This window comes from Amphiprion ocellaris, chromosome 16, assembly GCF_022539595.1.
Source record: "Amphiprion ocellaris isolate individual 3 ecotype Okinawa chromosome 16, ASM2253959v1, whole genome shotgun sequence".
Classification (NCBI taxonomy): Eukaryota; Metazoa; Chordata; class Actinopteri; family Pomacentridae; genus Amphiprion; species Amphiprion ocellaris.
The window spans coordinates 25,424,056-25,440,086 of record NC_072781.1 but is presented as its reverse complement, the minus strand read 5'-3'; the positions used below and the strand labels follow the sequence as shown (position 1 = coordinate 25,440,086).

The following is a 16,031-nucleotide window of genomic DNA, read 5'->3' as shown; positions in this document are numbered from 1 at the left end:
TAGAAACAGACTGTTTATTGCTGATCTTGTAGAAAAAAGAGAAACAAAAATATCAAATCTTACAAAGTAGTCATCAAAATATATACTTTCATACAAGAAAAAAGCTTCTAGAAGGCATAAAATTAAGAAAACATTTTAGGCTGAGTGAGGTGCTAAAGTTGTCTGACAGAAGTCAGTGTTTGTCCATTATCAGCCATGTGCCGTCAGTCCTTGAGCAAGAAGTTTTTGGTAACTATCCCTAAGAGCATCAGTAAAATGAATAAAACATTAAAATTGACATCTGTATCTGATGCCTGTATCTACGTATAAAACATCTGCTAGAAATGCTCTGAGAACTCTGGATAACACGTGATTGCTGGTATGACATAGTCATTACAAAGGAGAAACACCACTGAATGTGCGTCCTCCCACTTCCTCAATGGAAATTTCAGTACCTTGCCAGTTCTTGAGTGTTTCAGCATGGTTACTGCTGTCACTCTCAACTACGGCTAACATGTATGTACAGAGTGCACTTTAAAGCAAATGCTCTGGTACCAAAAATCAAACTGACATGTTTTACAAAGAAATAAAAAGTAAACCCTTGGCAATAAGCAATTTCTTCTGCTACACTTTAAAAAAAAAATCCATTAACCCCCTTTTTTTCTTAAGATCAAACCACCCCACCAGCAAAACATTTATTACAATTCAATTCAATTTTATTTATATAGCGCTATTACACATATTACACAGTATGCTGTCGGTAAATCCAACATCACCTGACAAAGACAAAGAAAGAAAGCAATACATTCACTTCTTCAAAGGCATCACTTTGGTTTGGAAGCCATTAGCCTGTAGTAAGGTCATAATTACAACCTAAGGCATAGTTCAGCCATACAAGTCTTAGTATTGCTGAAACCAGCTGGACCCATGTGAGCTCAGTTCTACTGATCAGTCTGGAGAGCACCAGCAGCTGCAAGACAACCAACCAAGTAACATGTTTGGCCATACAGAAGTAGGAAGCGTTTCTGGTGAGGTCGTTGCTAAACAGAGAACTAGTCAATCAGTTTACTGCCTGAAACAAAGCCTTCATCTGGCTATGGATCCAGCTGGCTGCCAATAATTTTCGTCTGATGTCCACTGAGGAAATTCCTCAAGCAAACATCTATTAAGCCTTACTGAGCCAGTACAAGTGATGTAAAATTCCTGACTTTTCAAGGCTCAAGAAGATCAGTGTTCACCTTGAAACTGCTTTTGCTTGTTTTTTGATACCAAAAATGTCACTCTTTTACTCATTTTGCCGAGTTGCTTTGAGCCAGTCAGCCACACTTGGAAAGTGACCTTCCGAGACCATGCTGTTGTTTCCGTAACGATTCTGCAGATTTGTAAGAGGCTGAGTGATGCCAACACCATCCTGTCTCATTGGATCCATGTTGGCACCATTGCTCATAGGACGAGGAAGCAGGTTGGTGTAAGTATTCCCTTGGCTTTCCCTTGGGGAATGCATGAGAGAAGCATGGCTCTCTTGGCCCACTGTGATCTGGGGCTCCTGCTTTAGCTGACAGCTGGTCTGAGACCCCACTCCTACAAGGCCTTTCAGAAAATCATCTCCTTCCATTCCCTCTAGGAAGGGGAATGAGCCAAGTCCCTGTGACGCCTGTCCACCTCCAAGTACCGATCCATTAAAGGTGTTCTGGCCTGCATTGAGGGTATTGAAACCAGACCACATAGTCTGGAGACCATGGCTCTGGTTGCCCATAGGGTTCTGAGCCTGAGTCTCTGGTGCAAGCTCCTCCCTTTGATGCTGTGGTTGGAAGGGTGGCTGAGTCTGCGTCTGGTTCATTGCTTGGGCCTGAGGAACTGTGTCCAAGCACTGCAAGTCCCGTATGGAGAGCTGAGGGAGGGTGTTGTTCTCACAGCTGCTGTGCCCTCTGTTGGAGTAACCAGACCCGCGGTTTTGCTGTTGCAGCCTGCTGTTATTAGGGCGTGGAAGAGCGCTGATGCCAACAGATGGGTTGATGGTCACTGTGTCCACGGAGAGTGCTGGATTGGGATTTGTCCATGAACGGCTGATTTGTAGATTAGGAGCCGGAGATGTCATCATTACATTTTGAGGGCTGGGTTGGTAGGGCTGGTTGAAGACAGATTGTTGCTGCATCATAGGTGTGTTCTGCCTCAGGTACATGTTGGGAAGGTCTGGAAAATACAGAGGCACTTAGTGTGATGGCAGGGCTGTGGTATCCTGATTTAGTGGAAATAAATTGTATTTGACTTAAGACTTAATAATTGCTGTTTGAGCTACCTTTCCGCATGTGACCCATGGTACTCTGTGAAACCGCCTTTGGCCTACTCATAGCTAGACCAGCAAAAGGAGCACCTAGAGAGAGAAACCTTAGTTACAATGCATGCATGTATACTTGCATGGACATGTGAAATCATATCAAATGGGCAGTGCTGTAGATATTGTACTAGAGGTCTTACCTGACAATCCTGACATCTTCATCAAATGCTCTCTTCTGCGCTTCTTTTCATTGTAGCCATAAGGATCTGTAACAAACACAGAATGTTCACATTTATCACCTGGCTCTTGCTGAGAACTGGGCCCCATGTCCTAAGCCCGAGCATCAGATACAGAAGAACACATAGAGTTTGAGTTTAGCAGGCACACAAAGAAGGTGATCACTGCTCACCTTTGTCGTCAGGCAGATATCTGAAATCCATTGGTTCACTGACTTCTTGATCGGAGGGTCGCCGCAACTGCATGTGCACAGTGATGGACTCTGTTATGGAGGTGTTGTAGTAGGACGGTGTCTTGAAAACAATGGCAACTTGGCGATGAACGTCAGCCTGAGAAAAGGAGCCTTTGGCCTCCCAGCCATCGGAGGAGAAGAAGCGCACCTCAATGTCATCTAGAGGAAGGAGGGGTGATGGGGTGACAGAAAACTGAATCAGCATGCAAAGAGATGGGTTCCGTGGTTATGAACAGTAAAATGGACTAAATGAAGATGAATGGGGAGAAAACAGATGCAAAGTAGATAAAAACACACAATATATAGTCACATGTATGACAGTTAGTTGGGGAAAAATCCATGGTACAAAACGTGAATAATATGCACCTTTTTGTACTTTGTCACAAAGTAAGAAGATCTCATCTCCTCCTTTCACACTTCCACTGTTCCTGTTGACCCGACAGATCCTCAGCTCTGCTGTGTTTGGGGCCCCTGATGATGCAGAAACAAAGTATAAACACCCAATGCAACAAATCTGAAGAATTCCACTGTATTGCAAGAAAAATGTCAGAATCTGCCTTTTACTTGATTTTATTGTTTACATACTGTACAGAAAACAATGCGTGAGTGACTCAGTATTGCTGTTTCAGTATGTGCCTCAGCCTTGAAGAAAAACACACATTCATTTTACAGTTGAAGTCTCACATGTCACATGCCTGCTGTCAGAAGAGGAAGTGCTCTATGGTAACAGTGTTGTTAGAGGGTTGGTGTATTTAAAGAACTTCCCCTTTGTGCCTGTGTGTGTGAAGAACTGTAAACTAGATCACTAAGAAACAGTGTTGAGAGAAAAACCTTCTGGACACATACACAAACACTTCCATTCACAGATGCAGCTAGCACATATTGTACGTACTGTAAGTGCACACACAGCTACTTGTGTAACTTCTCGATTCTTACAGTTTTATTATAATTGTTTACTTTAACGTGGTATCATGTTGAGCTCTTAAAATTCATCATCACCTTAACCCTAAGGTGGACAGCTGATCCAAGCAGCCTGTATCCCAAAAGGGTGCAACTATATGGCAGTTTCCTCATGTTCTCATTATTTGTAAAGGCCTTAGATGACGTGAGTGACGGAGCTCGGCCACTCACTGTTGTCGTAGATGGGGTTGGTGACGATGGGGTTGAGTGCTCGGGTATAATGGCCGTTTTCATCTTGCAGGAAAACCTGGATGCACAGACGAACCACGTTCAAGTCGTACTCCTCCGTCTGCAGCAGCTGCTCACGTGGCACTGAGGTCACACACACACACACACACACACACACACACACACACACACACACACACACACACACACACACACCCAGTCAGTGTCACAGTTAGATGAGAGCAAACACTGACTCACAGAAGGCATTATTACTGCCGTGAAACAAACAATCAGCAAAACAAACAAAGGATCACTGACACCACACCACACAGATGAATATGTAATACTATCTAGAGAAGATACTTTGTCTTTTCAGTGCCACTTCAAGTGCTGTTCGTAAATGTGCTCATTAACAGTGTTATTGGATTTTTATTATGACTGATGCATTATTGATTATATGGCAGTTTACAGAATAGTCTCTGGACTGTAGTGAAGTTGATGTATGAAATTAAGTAAAAGCATATCAATCAGTGTTCATGAATCACTTGATCAGCAGAATCAGCCAGAAATAATCTGCCTTGGAGCTACTTTCTACCAGCAAAGCAGTCTCTCGGAAAACTGTTAAATGCAGAGTCTGTGGATTACTTCTAACTACAACTGTTGCTTACCTAAGACACATTTTTTTTCTTTTACAATTCTTCTAATGTCAGCTTTAAAATTTTTTAATCGCTGTAAGCAAAATGTCATACTGTTTAAAGTTGGTACATTTGAAACTGTCAGGACACCTAAATATCTACATGGCTTGCCAGCACATGGAAGGGGTCTTACTGGAATCTGGGTGAACTGACCCTTTAGAAATCACAGTTTTAAGTGTGACCTGGTGTTTAAACTGGTGAGGAGGATGTTGATCGTCCACTAAATCCCTATTAGAGCAAAGCATTAGCATGCTGTGAGTGTAGACAGATAGATAGATAGATAGATAGATAGATAGACAGACAGACAGACAGACAGACAGACAGACAGACAGACAGATAGATACATAGATAGATAGATAGATAGATAGATAGATAGACAGATAGATAGATAGATAGATAGATAGATAGATAGCTACATAGATAGATAGATAGATAGATAGATAGATAGATAGATAGATAGATAGATAGACAGATAGATAGATAGATAGATAGATAGATAGATAGATAGATACATAGATAGATAGATAGATAGATAGATAGATAGATAGATGTCCTCCTGCTTGTGTCAGTCACATCTGTAGGTTGTCCCCAAAACCTCACCTTTACATCAACTTAAACACGTCACAGATAAGCTTTTTCTAGCGTCTTCAGCCTACATTCTCATTTGCACACACTCACACACACGAGCATCACACATCCCTTCAGTGGCAACACGCAAACACACACCTTGCAGCAGAGCTCTGACTGAGAGACACCCACACACTGACAGACACACACCAGGCTTTCACATCCGCCTACTTTCTCTTCCTCCGTCTCTCTATTGCTATCTTTGCGCTCAAGTCGAGGCCATCCCCACCCACAATTTGTCGCCATGGTGACGCTTTGCGACGTCACCTCAGAGTGGAAAGTAGTGTGTGTCTCTGTATGTGAGTGTCTGCACGACACTAAAGCAAGAGATGACTCCCTGCACGAGTGACCACGGTGGCTCCTGACGTCTATGAAAGTGGTGGGACACCAGAAAGTGTTTTAAGCTTATTCACCACGTTTAATGCCTTTACAGAAATTAAACAGCAACAGTGTAAAACCAGAAATATTTCTTTTCTTGCTGCAAAAGTACACCATAGCCATACTATGTGGCTCTTCTACACAGAAACACTAAACAAAATCAAAACCACTGCAGTGTAGCGACACATGAGGTGTAGGGAAAGTCCTCATCTTTACTGGACATGTTCAGTGTAAACAGCCAGCCAGATATTTCTCCTGCTCTGTCTCTGCATGCGCTGCTGGCACCAGCCAATAGTCTTCCCAAGGCTCAAGATCTGTTTGGATTTTGCTTAGTCAGAAGGCAACACATTTGTGCTGAGAGTCTGACTGGAGTCAGCAGATGCAGAATTAACAAGAAGTGAAAAGGAGGAAAACAACTGCAACATGTCTCTCCATGCATTTTACTGAGAAATAATAATGTTGGCTGGTGTCACCATGAAGCTTCACACTTTGCTCAGAAACTGTGATATTAGATATCAGATTCAGCCAAAATGTGTGGCTGGCTCTAATTTTTATTACAGTGTTCTATATCCGATGGCAATCAGACAGTCTGCTGTATGACTGTGTACATAATGAAGCAGATTGTTTTAAGGGTTACAGACTTTCTTTAAGAGATACAGAGGATATCTGTTGGTTAAATATAAAGCTCTGACATTAGATTAGTGTAATTGGGGAGGTTTCTCAGCACAAAGGTGCATTTCTTCATAAAGTGTGACGAACATTACAGAAACGTAAAATAGTTGAAAACGGTATGTAAATGAATACATGATGAGTTCCCTCCTTATCAGGTCATCAGTTGTGCTCAGATAAGAATAATATATGTATATGTACTAATTTAAATGAGGTAAACCTGCACTGAATATAAAGGGTCAATTTTGAAGTGCATTGTTCAGGTTTACCAGCAGATTTGCAAGCAGTAGTTGCAAAATATCATTACAAGAAACTAATATCATCGATTATAATCAGGAAGTACAATCTAACATCTTAGCAATAACCATTCTATCAATAAAGTATTACTATATTTTGTAGTAAAAATGCTTACAATATTGTATTTCTGATGAGTAGCTTTACCTACATTCTCTTGTGTAAGCACAGTGAGAAGTGTATGTGTAGTTAATCGACTATATTTGTGTTGCACCTTTTGTGTGTGGTGCTGCCAAGCTATTCTATTCATATGGCACAGCTTTACTACAAAGTAGGTACAGTATGGATGCTCACTAAGCGAAGAGGTTTTACTGTCTTAAACAACAACAACAACAACAAACAAAGCCTCGCAGGGTCTCTGCTCTACTTCAGATTTGTGTTGGGCCATCAGGTTTGCCTGCTGTAGGTGGCGGAGACACACACAGTGGAGAAACTGAAGGAGGACGGAACTGTCAGAGCAAATATTGATGGAACATGCTGTGTTGGCCTGCATGTGTGCGAGCGAGTGTTGGTGGAGTGTGTTACTGATGGAGGCTGGACAGACAGGTGCAGGAAAGTGGGTTGTAGGTACGAACGGTGGTGAGTGTGTGCATTTGTGGTGGAAAGAAACTAGGCCCCAGAGGCAAGAGGCATCCTGAGCTGCATGAAGCTGCAAGCTGCTGGGGAGGGAGGGAGAGGGGGGAGGTCATTGGTGAAGGGGGGCGGTGATGGGGGAGGGTGTTAGGTTGGGGTGCGGGGGGGTAAGTAGTGGTTAGTGTTAGTGTGGGAGCAGCATTTGAGAGTGAGAAAGAAGGGGAGGCAGTGCCAAGTCTCACCACAATGAGCGTCTCCACTGTGTGACTCACAATTTCACCACGTTTCATGACATGCGACACTGAATTTGTGTGTCTTCCAGAGGCAGAGGTCACCCTACACGGTCATATACTGTAGTTACATCATCTATACTATACCTTCATGGCACTATTGTGTGTACAACACAAAAGAAAATTGTTTTAAGACACAAAAACTACAGAAGGTATTATAGTTTGGATATAAACACAGTTTAGTTTATTCCTGCAAGAACCAATAATAGGTATAGTTAAAGGACAGTTTCCTCATGTTAACCCTTTTAAGTAAGCAAAGTCAACCAGGGAAAGGACTAGTGGTGATGACACTAAAAAACAATCTGTCCACAATGATTTGAGTTCCAGAAAAAATATGTTACATTTACAAGCAGCAGCAGTTTTCGTGGATATTGGAGTCCTGGTTTGTCTATGATATCACAAATCCACATGTATCACCCTAAATCACTATGAACAGCAGATTTCTGTCCCATGTGAAAGGAGTAAACATCTGACAGGTGTATCACCACACAACCACAATGTGAAAATGTGAGGCGACAGTAATACAGAAACATTAGTACGTCATGCTCACGTCTGTGTGAGGTGAGTTGTCCTAATAGAAAGTGATCTCATTCTGTCTGTGAAAAGGTGATTTACACAAGTAAACAAGGGGGAAAATAACAATATGTTGCTCTGATTAGGGGTCAGCGCTGTGGCTTTGCAGGTTTAATCACTACTGAACAATAAGTGTTAGAGAGGCTCAGGTGATGAAGACCAATAAGACTTTTAGCTAGAAACTAACTGTGAAATTTATTACTTGCAAATGTGGAAAAAAGATAACTGTTTTAGAGCAGATTCTCTCCCACATATAAAGTGAGCAAACACTGATACATCTTTATATTCTCACGTCACACTCACAGCATGTTCTGAGTCATCACTGTCCACTTTGTGTTTCACAAAGTCTTAGTGAATCTACATACATCAGATGAAGTGACTTCAGTTGGTTTACGTGTGTAGGTGTGTGCGCGTGTGTGTGTGTATGTGTGTGTGTATGTGTGTGTGTGTGTGCCTAAAAGTGGTCATGCGAGTGTCCTTGTGGTGAGGGAGGGGGTATGTCTTATCTCTCCTCTGACACAGGAAGCAGCTGAGTTTCACAGCAGAAGTGAACTAAAGGGAGGGGAAGGGTTGAGCCATTAAAAACATAGACATCCAACTGTCCACTGCACACATCTGAGGCAATAAATACATCTGATTCCAGTCAGTGGTGCTGCCATGGCAACCTGAAACCTGACTAGTAGCATCAAGGATCATACAGCTCCTGTATCTGTAGCTGGCACTTCACTGCATATGCTTCACTGGGCTACTGTTCTATGTCCAACAGAAAGCTCTCGCTCTGGTTGCTTGTATTAAAACAAAGTATTAATTTGTCTTGAATAGCAGCAGGTACAGGGAACTGACTGCATAGCCTGACATAATTATCAAAAAGACGACAAGTGTTTCAAGCTTTCTAAGACCTATATTAGGTCTACAAGCTCTAAAAGTAACAATAATGTAAGAGAATAGAGATGTGGTCCTGTCAGGTGACGCTCAGTCAACAGTGCAAGATGCTAAAAATGTCAGCAGGGTCAGAGTTTCAATTCACACAGGAGCCATCTGTGTTACACTTTCAAATTTTTGTAAAGTCAGAGACTTTTGCAAGCACATAAAGCAATGAATCAAAACAATCTGCAAATATGTGAAATAAGTGCAGTTTAGAGCAGACTCTCAAACTGACTAACATGCAACTTTGCTCAGTGCATTTAAAAAACACAACAGACACAAAATCTGAGATTAATTCAAACATTAAGAGCATATATGTTTAAATTCAACCTGATCATAAAGCTTCCATTCCCTCCACAGTTTTACAGACCTGTAAAGCACCCTACCCTACTTTTATCATCATCTTGGAGAGCTGGGGAACCCCCTTGGTTCAGCCCTCCCCCTTTTAATGAATCCTGCATTCCCAGCTCTCACGTGGCATCTTGCACTGTGCTGAATTGAGCAACTGTGACCAAGAATGGGGAAGTAGCTCAACGCCTGTTTGTACACGAGAACCGCTGTCTGTCTGCTCAAGAGGACCGCAGAACGAAAGCACGTAGAGGAAATGGCATTACTGTAGATAGTGCTGTGGCAGGAGAGCAGATTTTCAAATAGATGCTGGAAAATCAGCTAAACTGCCGGAGAACTGGGTCTGCTGCTAATTAAAGTGTAAATATATAAATATATATATATATATATATATATATATATATATATATATATATACACAGCTAGTGCTGTAGCATAAAAACCGCTGAATCATTATTGAAGTGAGTTGGAGACTGTTTACGTGTGTTTGTGAAAATCATTTTTTATTAAAAGTAAAGTCACGTTGACTGGTTCTCTGGATTCACTTGATAGGATTCATCCGGTGTTCATTATCATTTGGAGTTGGTATGTACGCTAAAAATGACCAATAAGGTCAAAGCACCGCTAAGCCTCAGCAGAGCTTTAAAGCAACTAGCATGGTTGTATGCCCACTATAAACAAATACTTTTATTTATTAAGCTGACTGTTTGTTGAAAGGCTCAGTATTTCCTAAATTAGGTGGGCACTGTAGCTTTTTGCAAACATTATCCTGTCAAAGGGAAATAGTACATTTGTTGAGGACTATTTTCAGCTGCAGATGACTATTCATGGCAGCAAATGTATGTTTGTTTTTTTGTTTGCATTTAACAGAGGAACTCTGCACAGAGGAATGAGACATGTCAGATTTTGGACATGCATTTAATGCTTTTTAAAAGAATGTATTTTTTTGGTCGCGTTTTTAAAAAATACTTCCTTTACACAAATGCCATAATCTTTGTTTGTGCTTTCGATTGTTTTTCTTTTGTCTGTGTGAACAACAAATACAAACCATTCTGTAGTTAGCATTTCTGTAATACCGGCCCTAAAGACACAATAAGGTAGCATGGCAGTAGTCAAGATCTTATACCAGATGTGCTGAAACCACTGCTGCCACTCAGTGTGATATGAGCTCTCAATGAAAGAGATAAAAACAGAAACAGGCAGAATACAGGATTTCGGAGCAGAAGGACTCACCATTGAATGGGTTGATCCCTCTGGTTATCCTCTGAACAATCGCATCTTTCACTTCCCTCCTCCTCACACACTGGATACCCAGATTCTGGAAACTGTGTCAATAATAGGACAACAATAACGTGAGAAACCGACACTAATGCAACAAGCTGATCACAATACAACACATGGGGCCACACCTGAGTGAAGAAAGATCTATCTAAAAAAACAATGTTGTGTGCGAAGGTTGAATCAGTGATGCAATAATCCTGACCCATCCAGTTTAGCCAGTAAATCACAACAAGTCTAGCACATTATTCATGAACTATTCTCTTATCATGGCTGATCCAAGTCTTCTGCTGGAATAATCCAATTTGCTCACATGGCTGCCTGATATTCTAAATCATCTTGAATTTACTGCACAAGCCCATGAGGGGTTTACAAATTATACACACCAATAGACCGTGACTCATTCACTCGCTCACACACTCGCTCCAGTACGCATACATACACACAAACTTTGTTTTCTCTCTGTAACACACAGCAAATATGGGTGATGTCATTTGGGGAATTCCCATATTGCCATCTTCATCACAGACATGGTTTGACAAATATGCTTTGTGTGTGTGTGTGTGTGTGTGTGTGTGCTGTATGAGTTTCTTCATGTGTATCTGAGAGGTCATTGATTTACCCTTGATACCTTCTGAAACTGTCAAACGAAACACGAAATGCTGTCAATAGAGAGCAAATCAATTATGCTGTAGTGTGTGTGTGTGTGTGCATGCACAAGAAAGAGCGATTACTTATTTGGATGACAGCATGCTGATTAAGACTGAGACTGGAGTGTTAATTGCTCTTGATGGTGAGTGACAGTGAAGCAAACACTGCTGCAGAGTATTTCTGGACAGATGTGACTGTGGCAGGAGAACTCACGCAATCACTCTGCGGTCTGGACCAAACTCGGCCTCGTAGAATCCGTCTTTGCAGTCCTTCCCCACTAGGTCGTGTGGATGCGGTCGATACGGTTCATTCTTCGTCACCAGATAAACGCGCACCTTCCCTTTACCGCAGTAATTCAGGATCTGTGGAGAAGGTGTACATATTGACACATATGTAAGCCAGCTTGTACAGAAAGATGTAAGCAGAGGGGAGACGAAGAGAAAACAAGGAAAAACATCTTCTATGCACGAATATACATGTAAATGACTGCGGCTGAGGAGGTGACAGTGTTCCTGACTGACTTGCAGGCTGGGGTACGTCCTGTTGTTGTCGGAGCTCTTCTCACCGGGGATGCTTCCGGCCGAGCGACCCTCACACTTGTACCTGAAGCGCATTCCCCTCTGCTTGGGCTGCTCGAAGATCTGAGCCGCCGGTTCAGCCACTGGAGAGGGAAGACAAGGAGTTCATACAGATTGAGAAAGGAAAGGGTGAATGGATGAGACAATGGTGTAAGAATCTGAATTGATCTCACTAACTAAAACCTTCTATTGTCACGTAAGATTCTAACTCTGAAGGGCTTGTTTTGTATATTTGGTTGCAGTTTTTTGCTGGATCCATAGCCAGGCTTAGGCATACACAGTTAATGATCATGTTTCTGATCATGAATAACCCCTGAAGCATTGATTTGGTGACTTGAACACCAAACACTAGATGTGAAGGTTCAAACTATAAAGGTCTTTTTCACAGAAGACATTTTGACATGTTACAGCAGGAAAGACACAGGTGTACATGATGAAGTGAATGAATTCCACGAATTCCATTTAGCTGCTTCAATTTCAGAGTCATGTCCTGCTGGAAGTCATGATTAATGGTATTAGTGACAACTGTACTTTTAATACTGTGAGACGACTGTGGCAAAGTAGCCAGAATGTCCCTAAGATGCTGCAGCCTGTGTTAGAGTGTTGGAACACTGTGTATCTGAATGCCTAAAGTAAGGAACTCTTTTATGTAACCTAGATTTTAAAAAATCTTTCATTTTTTAAAAATAATTTTAGCCCAGCTAGATGCATTCTATTTGTTTTAAACTACAAATTGTTCCATAAATGCTTATGAAGAAGGCAAGCCTCAGCCTTTGTGCATTCAAAATACACCAAGAAATGAGTTTGTCTGAGGTCTTTGGCCCCTATGCAGGAAACAAAAGTGGCCCCACATGATGTCTATGTAAGAGAGGAACTAAAACTGACACGGGAAGCGCTTCTGTTTTTGCTTTGCAGTATTTCTACAGCTTCAACAACACAAAATGTAATTTTCTCAGACATGACAGCTGAGCAACAAGCACTCAAAGTGCAGCAGATGTTATTTATGTAGGTCGGCATGAATCAAGTCAAGTTACATTTCTGGCATAATTAAGAAACGTACGTTTGCCAAATAACATTTTTAAAAATGGCTCGCCCATGTTCAGCCTTCCTCATTTTGCAGATGCTCCAAACACAGAACTGAAAGATGATGTAGCTCAATCTCAAACATTACACTATGTCGAAACATCACAAATTATAAAGATAAGTATTAGAAGAAACTCTGCTTCTCATACATGCTCACAACAAAGATCCGAAGAAGCAATACTTAGCAATAAAACAAAACGAGGAAGTGCAATGACTGCATGCATTGTGGGATTTTTTTCCTTTTTATTTACACTTTAAATTGTGCACTTTTAAAGACAGGCAGCCAAGTTTGACAGCAGTGAAATGGACTTACTGAGGTGTGGATCCTCCCCTAGCATGGAGGGCATAAGAACTGAGGAGGAAAGTGTGACAGGTAGGAACAAATTAGGCAAATAAACATGCAGATTGGATAGAAAAACCTGTACTGGAGCATAGACAGTGACACAGTAATACCACTTCATCCATGCTGAATAACTGTCAATCATTGCAATAAAGAGGAAGTTCACTGGGCTGTTAAACAGAAATAATAATGGTGCCAGACAGTATATAATGTGAAGAATTAGGTCCTTATAATAACATTGTGCAATCAGACATTAGATGTACATATGTACAATCTCTCTCTCTCTATCTCTATGTGTGTATATACATATATTTATGTATAGCAGTGCCTTTGAACACACAGTTCCACCGGTGTGGTTGTTAGTATTCATTTCTAAGCCTCTCACTCTCCACCTTCCTGTTGCTGTTGTACAGTAAATAAAGGTGTTGTTACTCACCATCCATGATGCAGTCTCTCGCTTTCTCTCAGCTCTGTCTGCGCGTACTGTCTCCTGGAGCAGCTCGGGCTGAATGACTGACAGAGGACAGAAAAGTGTTAATTGTTGGAGCGGCGGGCTGGCGGGGAATTCCCCTCCGTCACTGCGCTGCGTCTGAAGCAGCCAATCAGGAGCGTCGTGAGTCAGCGCGCGCAGAGCGGACGGAGCTGAGAGGATCCACTGGCGTAGCTCCACGGTCAGAGTGGACACTGTGGGGACGGACACGGAGGTGGCGATGCCCAGGGGGACGCAGGGAATACCTCACCCTCACATGTACGGCACATGCACTGGCCCCTCCTCACCCCTCCAACAGAAACATGAATGACAGGATTTACTCCCACACCAGAGCTCAGCCCAGCCCAGATGTCTATCTGATAATTAGACAATTTTCAAGTTATTTCAAAGAAAAATGAATACGCAGTGTGAGATCCTTTGCTGTATACAAAGTAAGGTCATCCCTCTCACTTTCTAGGCTCAGCCCATGTTCCACATTAATATTACAGTGAGTGCATAGGGAGACAATTATATAGCTATTTATGTCAAGTGTGCCTTGCAAATACTTAATACATTTCATTTATGTCAGAGAAAGTCTTTACATCTATTTCAGAAGGCAGGTGCATAGGAGAGGGAGTAGCGTATCGAAAAGTTTTAAACAGACTAACCCACGCTGTCTAACCGTGGAAATACTTTTATTTATGAAGGCCTCCATCACGTGAATAGTTGTCATTTGCTCGATGCAGGTCTAACATGAAAACATTTCTTAATATTGTTGCATCCAGATGATTGCAAAAGTAGAAAATAGTTTCTGAGCAACTCTAAAAGTGACCTTATAGATTTTTCAAAGATCTCTGTCACATTTTCATAAAACCATATGCTTGGAACTGCCTCAAATATAATGCAGTGAGAAGTATAACTTGGAGTTTGCTGTGACCATAGACTGTATATAAAGAAGGACAAACCCTTTGTGATGTCACCTCTGGGTTTCCCGAATCTCTCCTCAGGTTCCTGACTCCTTCTAACTGCTGTTTAACCCAAAAATGAGCAAAGAGGTAGATTGTGAGTGGAACTGAAGCGGAGTAAGGGCTGTGATTCCACCCTCCTGTCACTCAAAGTGCTCACACTCTTAACTACGCATAAATTTAAGCTTTAATTTCATTTTAAGAAGGCGTCACGTGTTGTTTCGAATGTATCAATAAGCTGATGAAGTCAAAATAGTTTTTTGTATCATGCTGTAAACTCTTTCCTCCAAAGTTGGCCACTTTAACATGGGGGTCTATGGGGATTCATTTGCTGTTCTAGTCAGCCTCCAGTGGACATTTAAGGAACTGCAGCTTTTAGCACTGTGTTGGCTGATTTTTTTCAGCACCACAGGTTGCTGCTTGGCTATGAAAAAGGTGAAATCAGTGGCTGACCATAGGCTTTACAGAAAGGATGGACTTTGTCTCTGGGTCTGAAAAGTGGAGCAGAAGTCACCCGCATTCTTTGTAACAGCCAGCAGGGGGCGACTTCTCTGGTTGCAAAAAGAAGTCGAATGGGAAAATTACCTTTCCTCTTCTTTGATTTGTTACCATAGCAAATATTTTACTAATAGCTTTCTAGTCTCAATTGCAAGCTTCAAGTTGTATTTAGTACATGATGGTCAATTTGAAAATTATGGTCCAATTTACAGCAAAAAAAAGACAGTAAAGCAGAGTCTGGCTTCGTTGTAAATGACAGGTTGCTATTGTATCATTGTGTCCCTGAGTTCTCAGTCAGATCCACAACTCGCTCATCACATCTGGTTTCAAAAAGAGCAAGATGGCAACGGCAAAATGCCAAACTTGGGACTTGAAGAGTAGTCCACAAACCAACAAGTGACATCACTGTGGCCATGTCCGTCTTTTATATAGTCTATGTGGCTGACTTATGCAGTTGCTAAACTTCATGTTACAGTTTGAGTAAAGCCCATGTTACATCCCTGATTGCTCAAGATATTTTCGTGGGATTAAACTCCGGATACTATGGGTGCAGGAAACCAGTCTCATAGACAGATTATACATAACTTTACCATTAAGAAGGTTCATTCTTCTCCCCACAAGGTCTGTTTCATAATGCTTCTGAAGCTGTACTGACCAATGAACAAACATCATGGGATCGCGTAGATTTCCATTGTTTTAAGCACTTTAGAACATCTTGTCCATGTTAGCTGTAAAATTACGATTTTAATTCCTTTCTGACCCTTGCAACAGCTTGTTGTTTCACCAATTCATTTAGGAGATTCAATTAACATGTTTTTACTAATTTTCTTCAGGTGAAATCTACTCTGAAACTGATGAGAGTCATAATGAGGCTGTCACTTTCCATTTCTGATGACTAAGATTTACTTTATTACAGTAAACAAGCACATCAAGGCATTAAGACT

At 41.6% G+C, this 16,031-nt stretch overlaps 1 protein-coding gene across 1 annotated transcript; it reads right to left on the bottom strand.

Annotated features, from left to right (window-relative positions):
• On the bottom strand, positions 1-13,709 carry rel (v-rel avian reticuloendotheliosis viral oncogene homolog). The gene is made up of 11 exons (XM_023279388.3): positions 13,592-13,709; positions 13,129-13,167; positions 11,676-11,815; positions 11,368-11,516; positions 10,459-10,550; positions 3,858-3,998; positions 3,093-3,197; positions 2,667-2,885; positions 2,458-2,523; positions 2,279-2,353; positions 1-2,172 (listed from the first exon to the last, which is right to left on the bottom strand). The coding sequence occupies exons 1-11, from the start codon at positions 13,596-13,598 to the stop codon at positions 1,265-1,267; spliced, it is 1,941 nt and encodes a 646-aa protein (XP_023135156.1). The 5' UTR covers positions 13,599-13,709; the 3' UTR covers positions 1-1,264.
• Positions 13,710-16,031: the final 2,322 nt, after the last annotated feature.

What these genes read in the sequence shown, in the direction of transcription:
- rel (XM_023279388.3), bottom strand. An exon ending in GGACGTACCCCAGCCTGCAA is followed by an intron (nt 11,517 to 11,675) that starts GTCAGTCAGGAA and finishes CCTTCTCCACAG; the next exon opens with ATCCTGAATTACTGCGGTAA. An exon ending in GAAGATGTCAGGATTGTCAG is followed by an intron (nt 2,354 to 2,457) that starts GTAAGACCTCTA and finishes TTCTCTCTCTAG; the next exon opens with GTGCTCCTTTTGCTGGTCTA.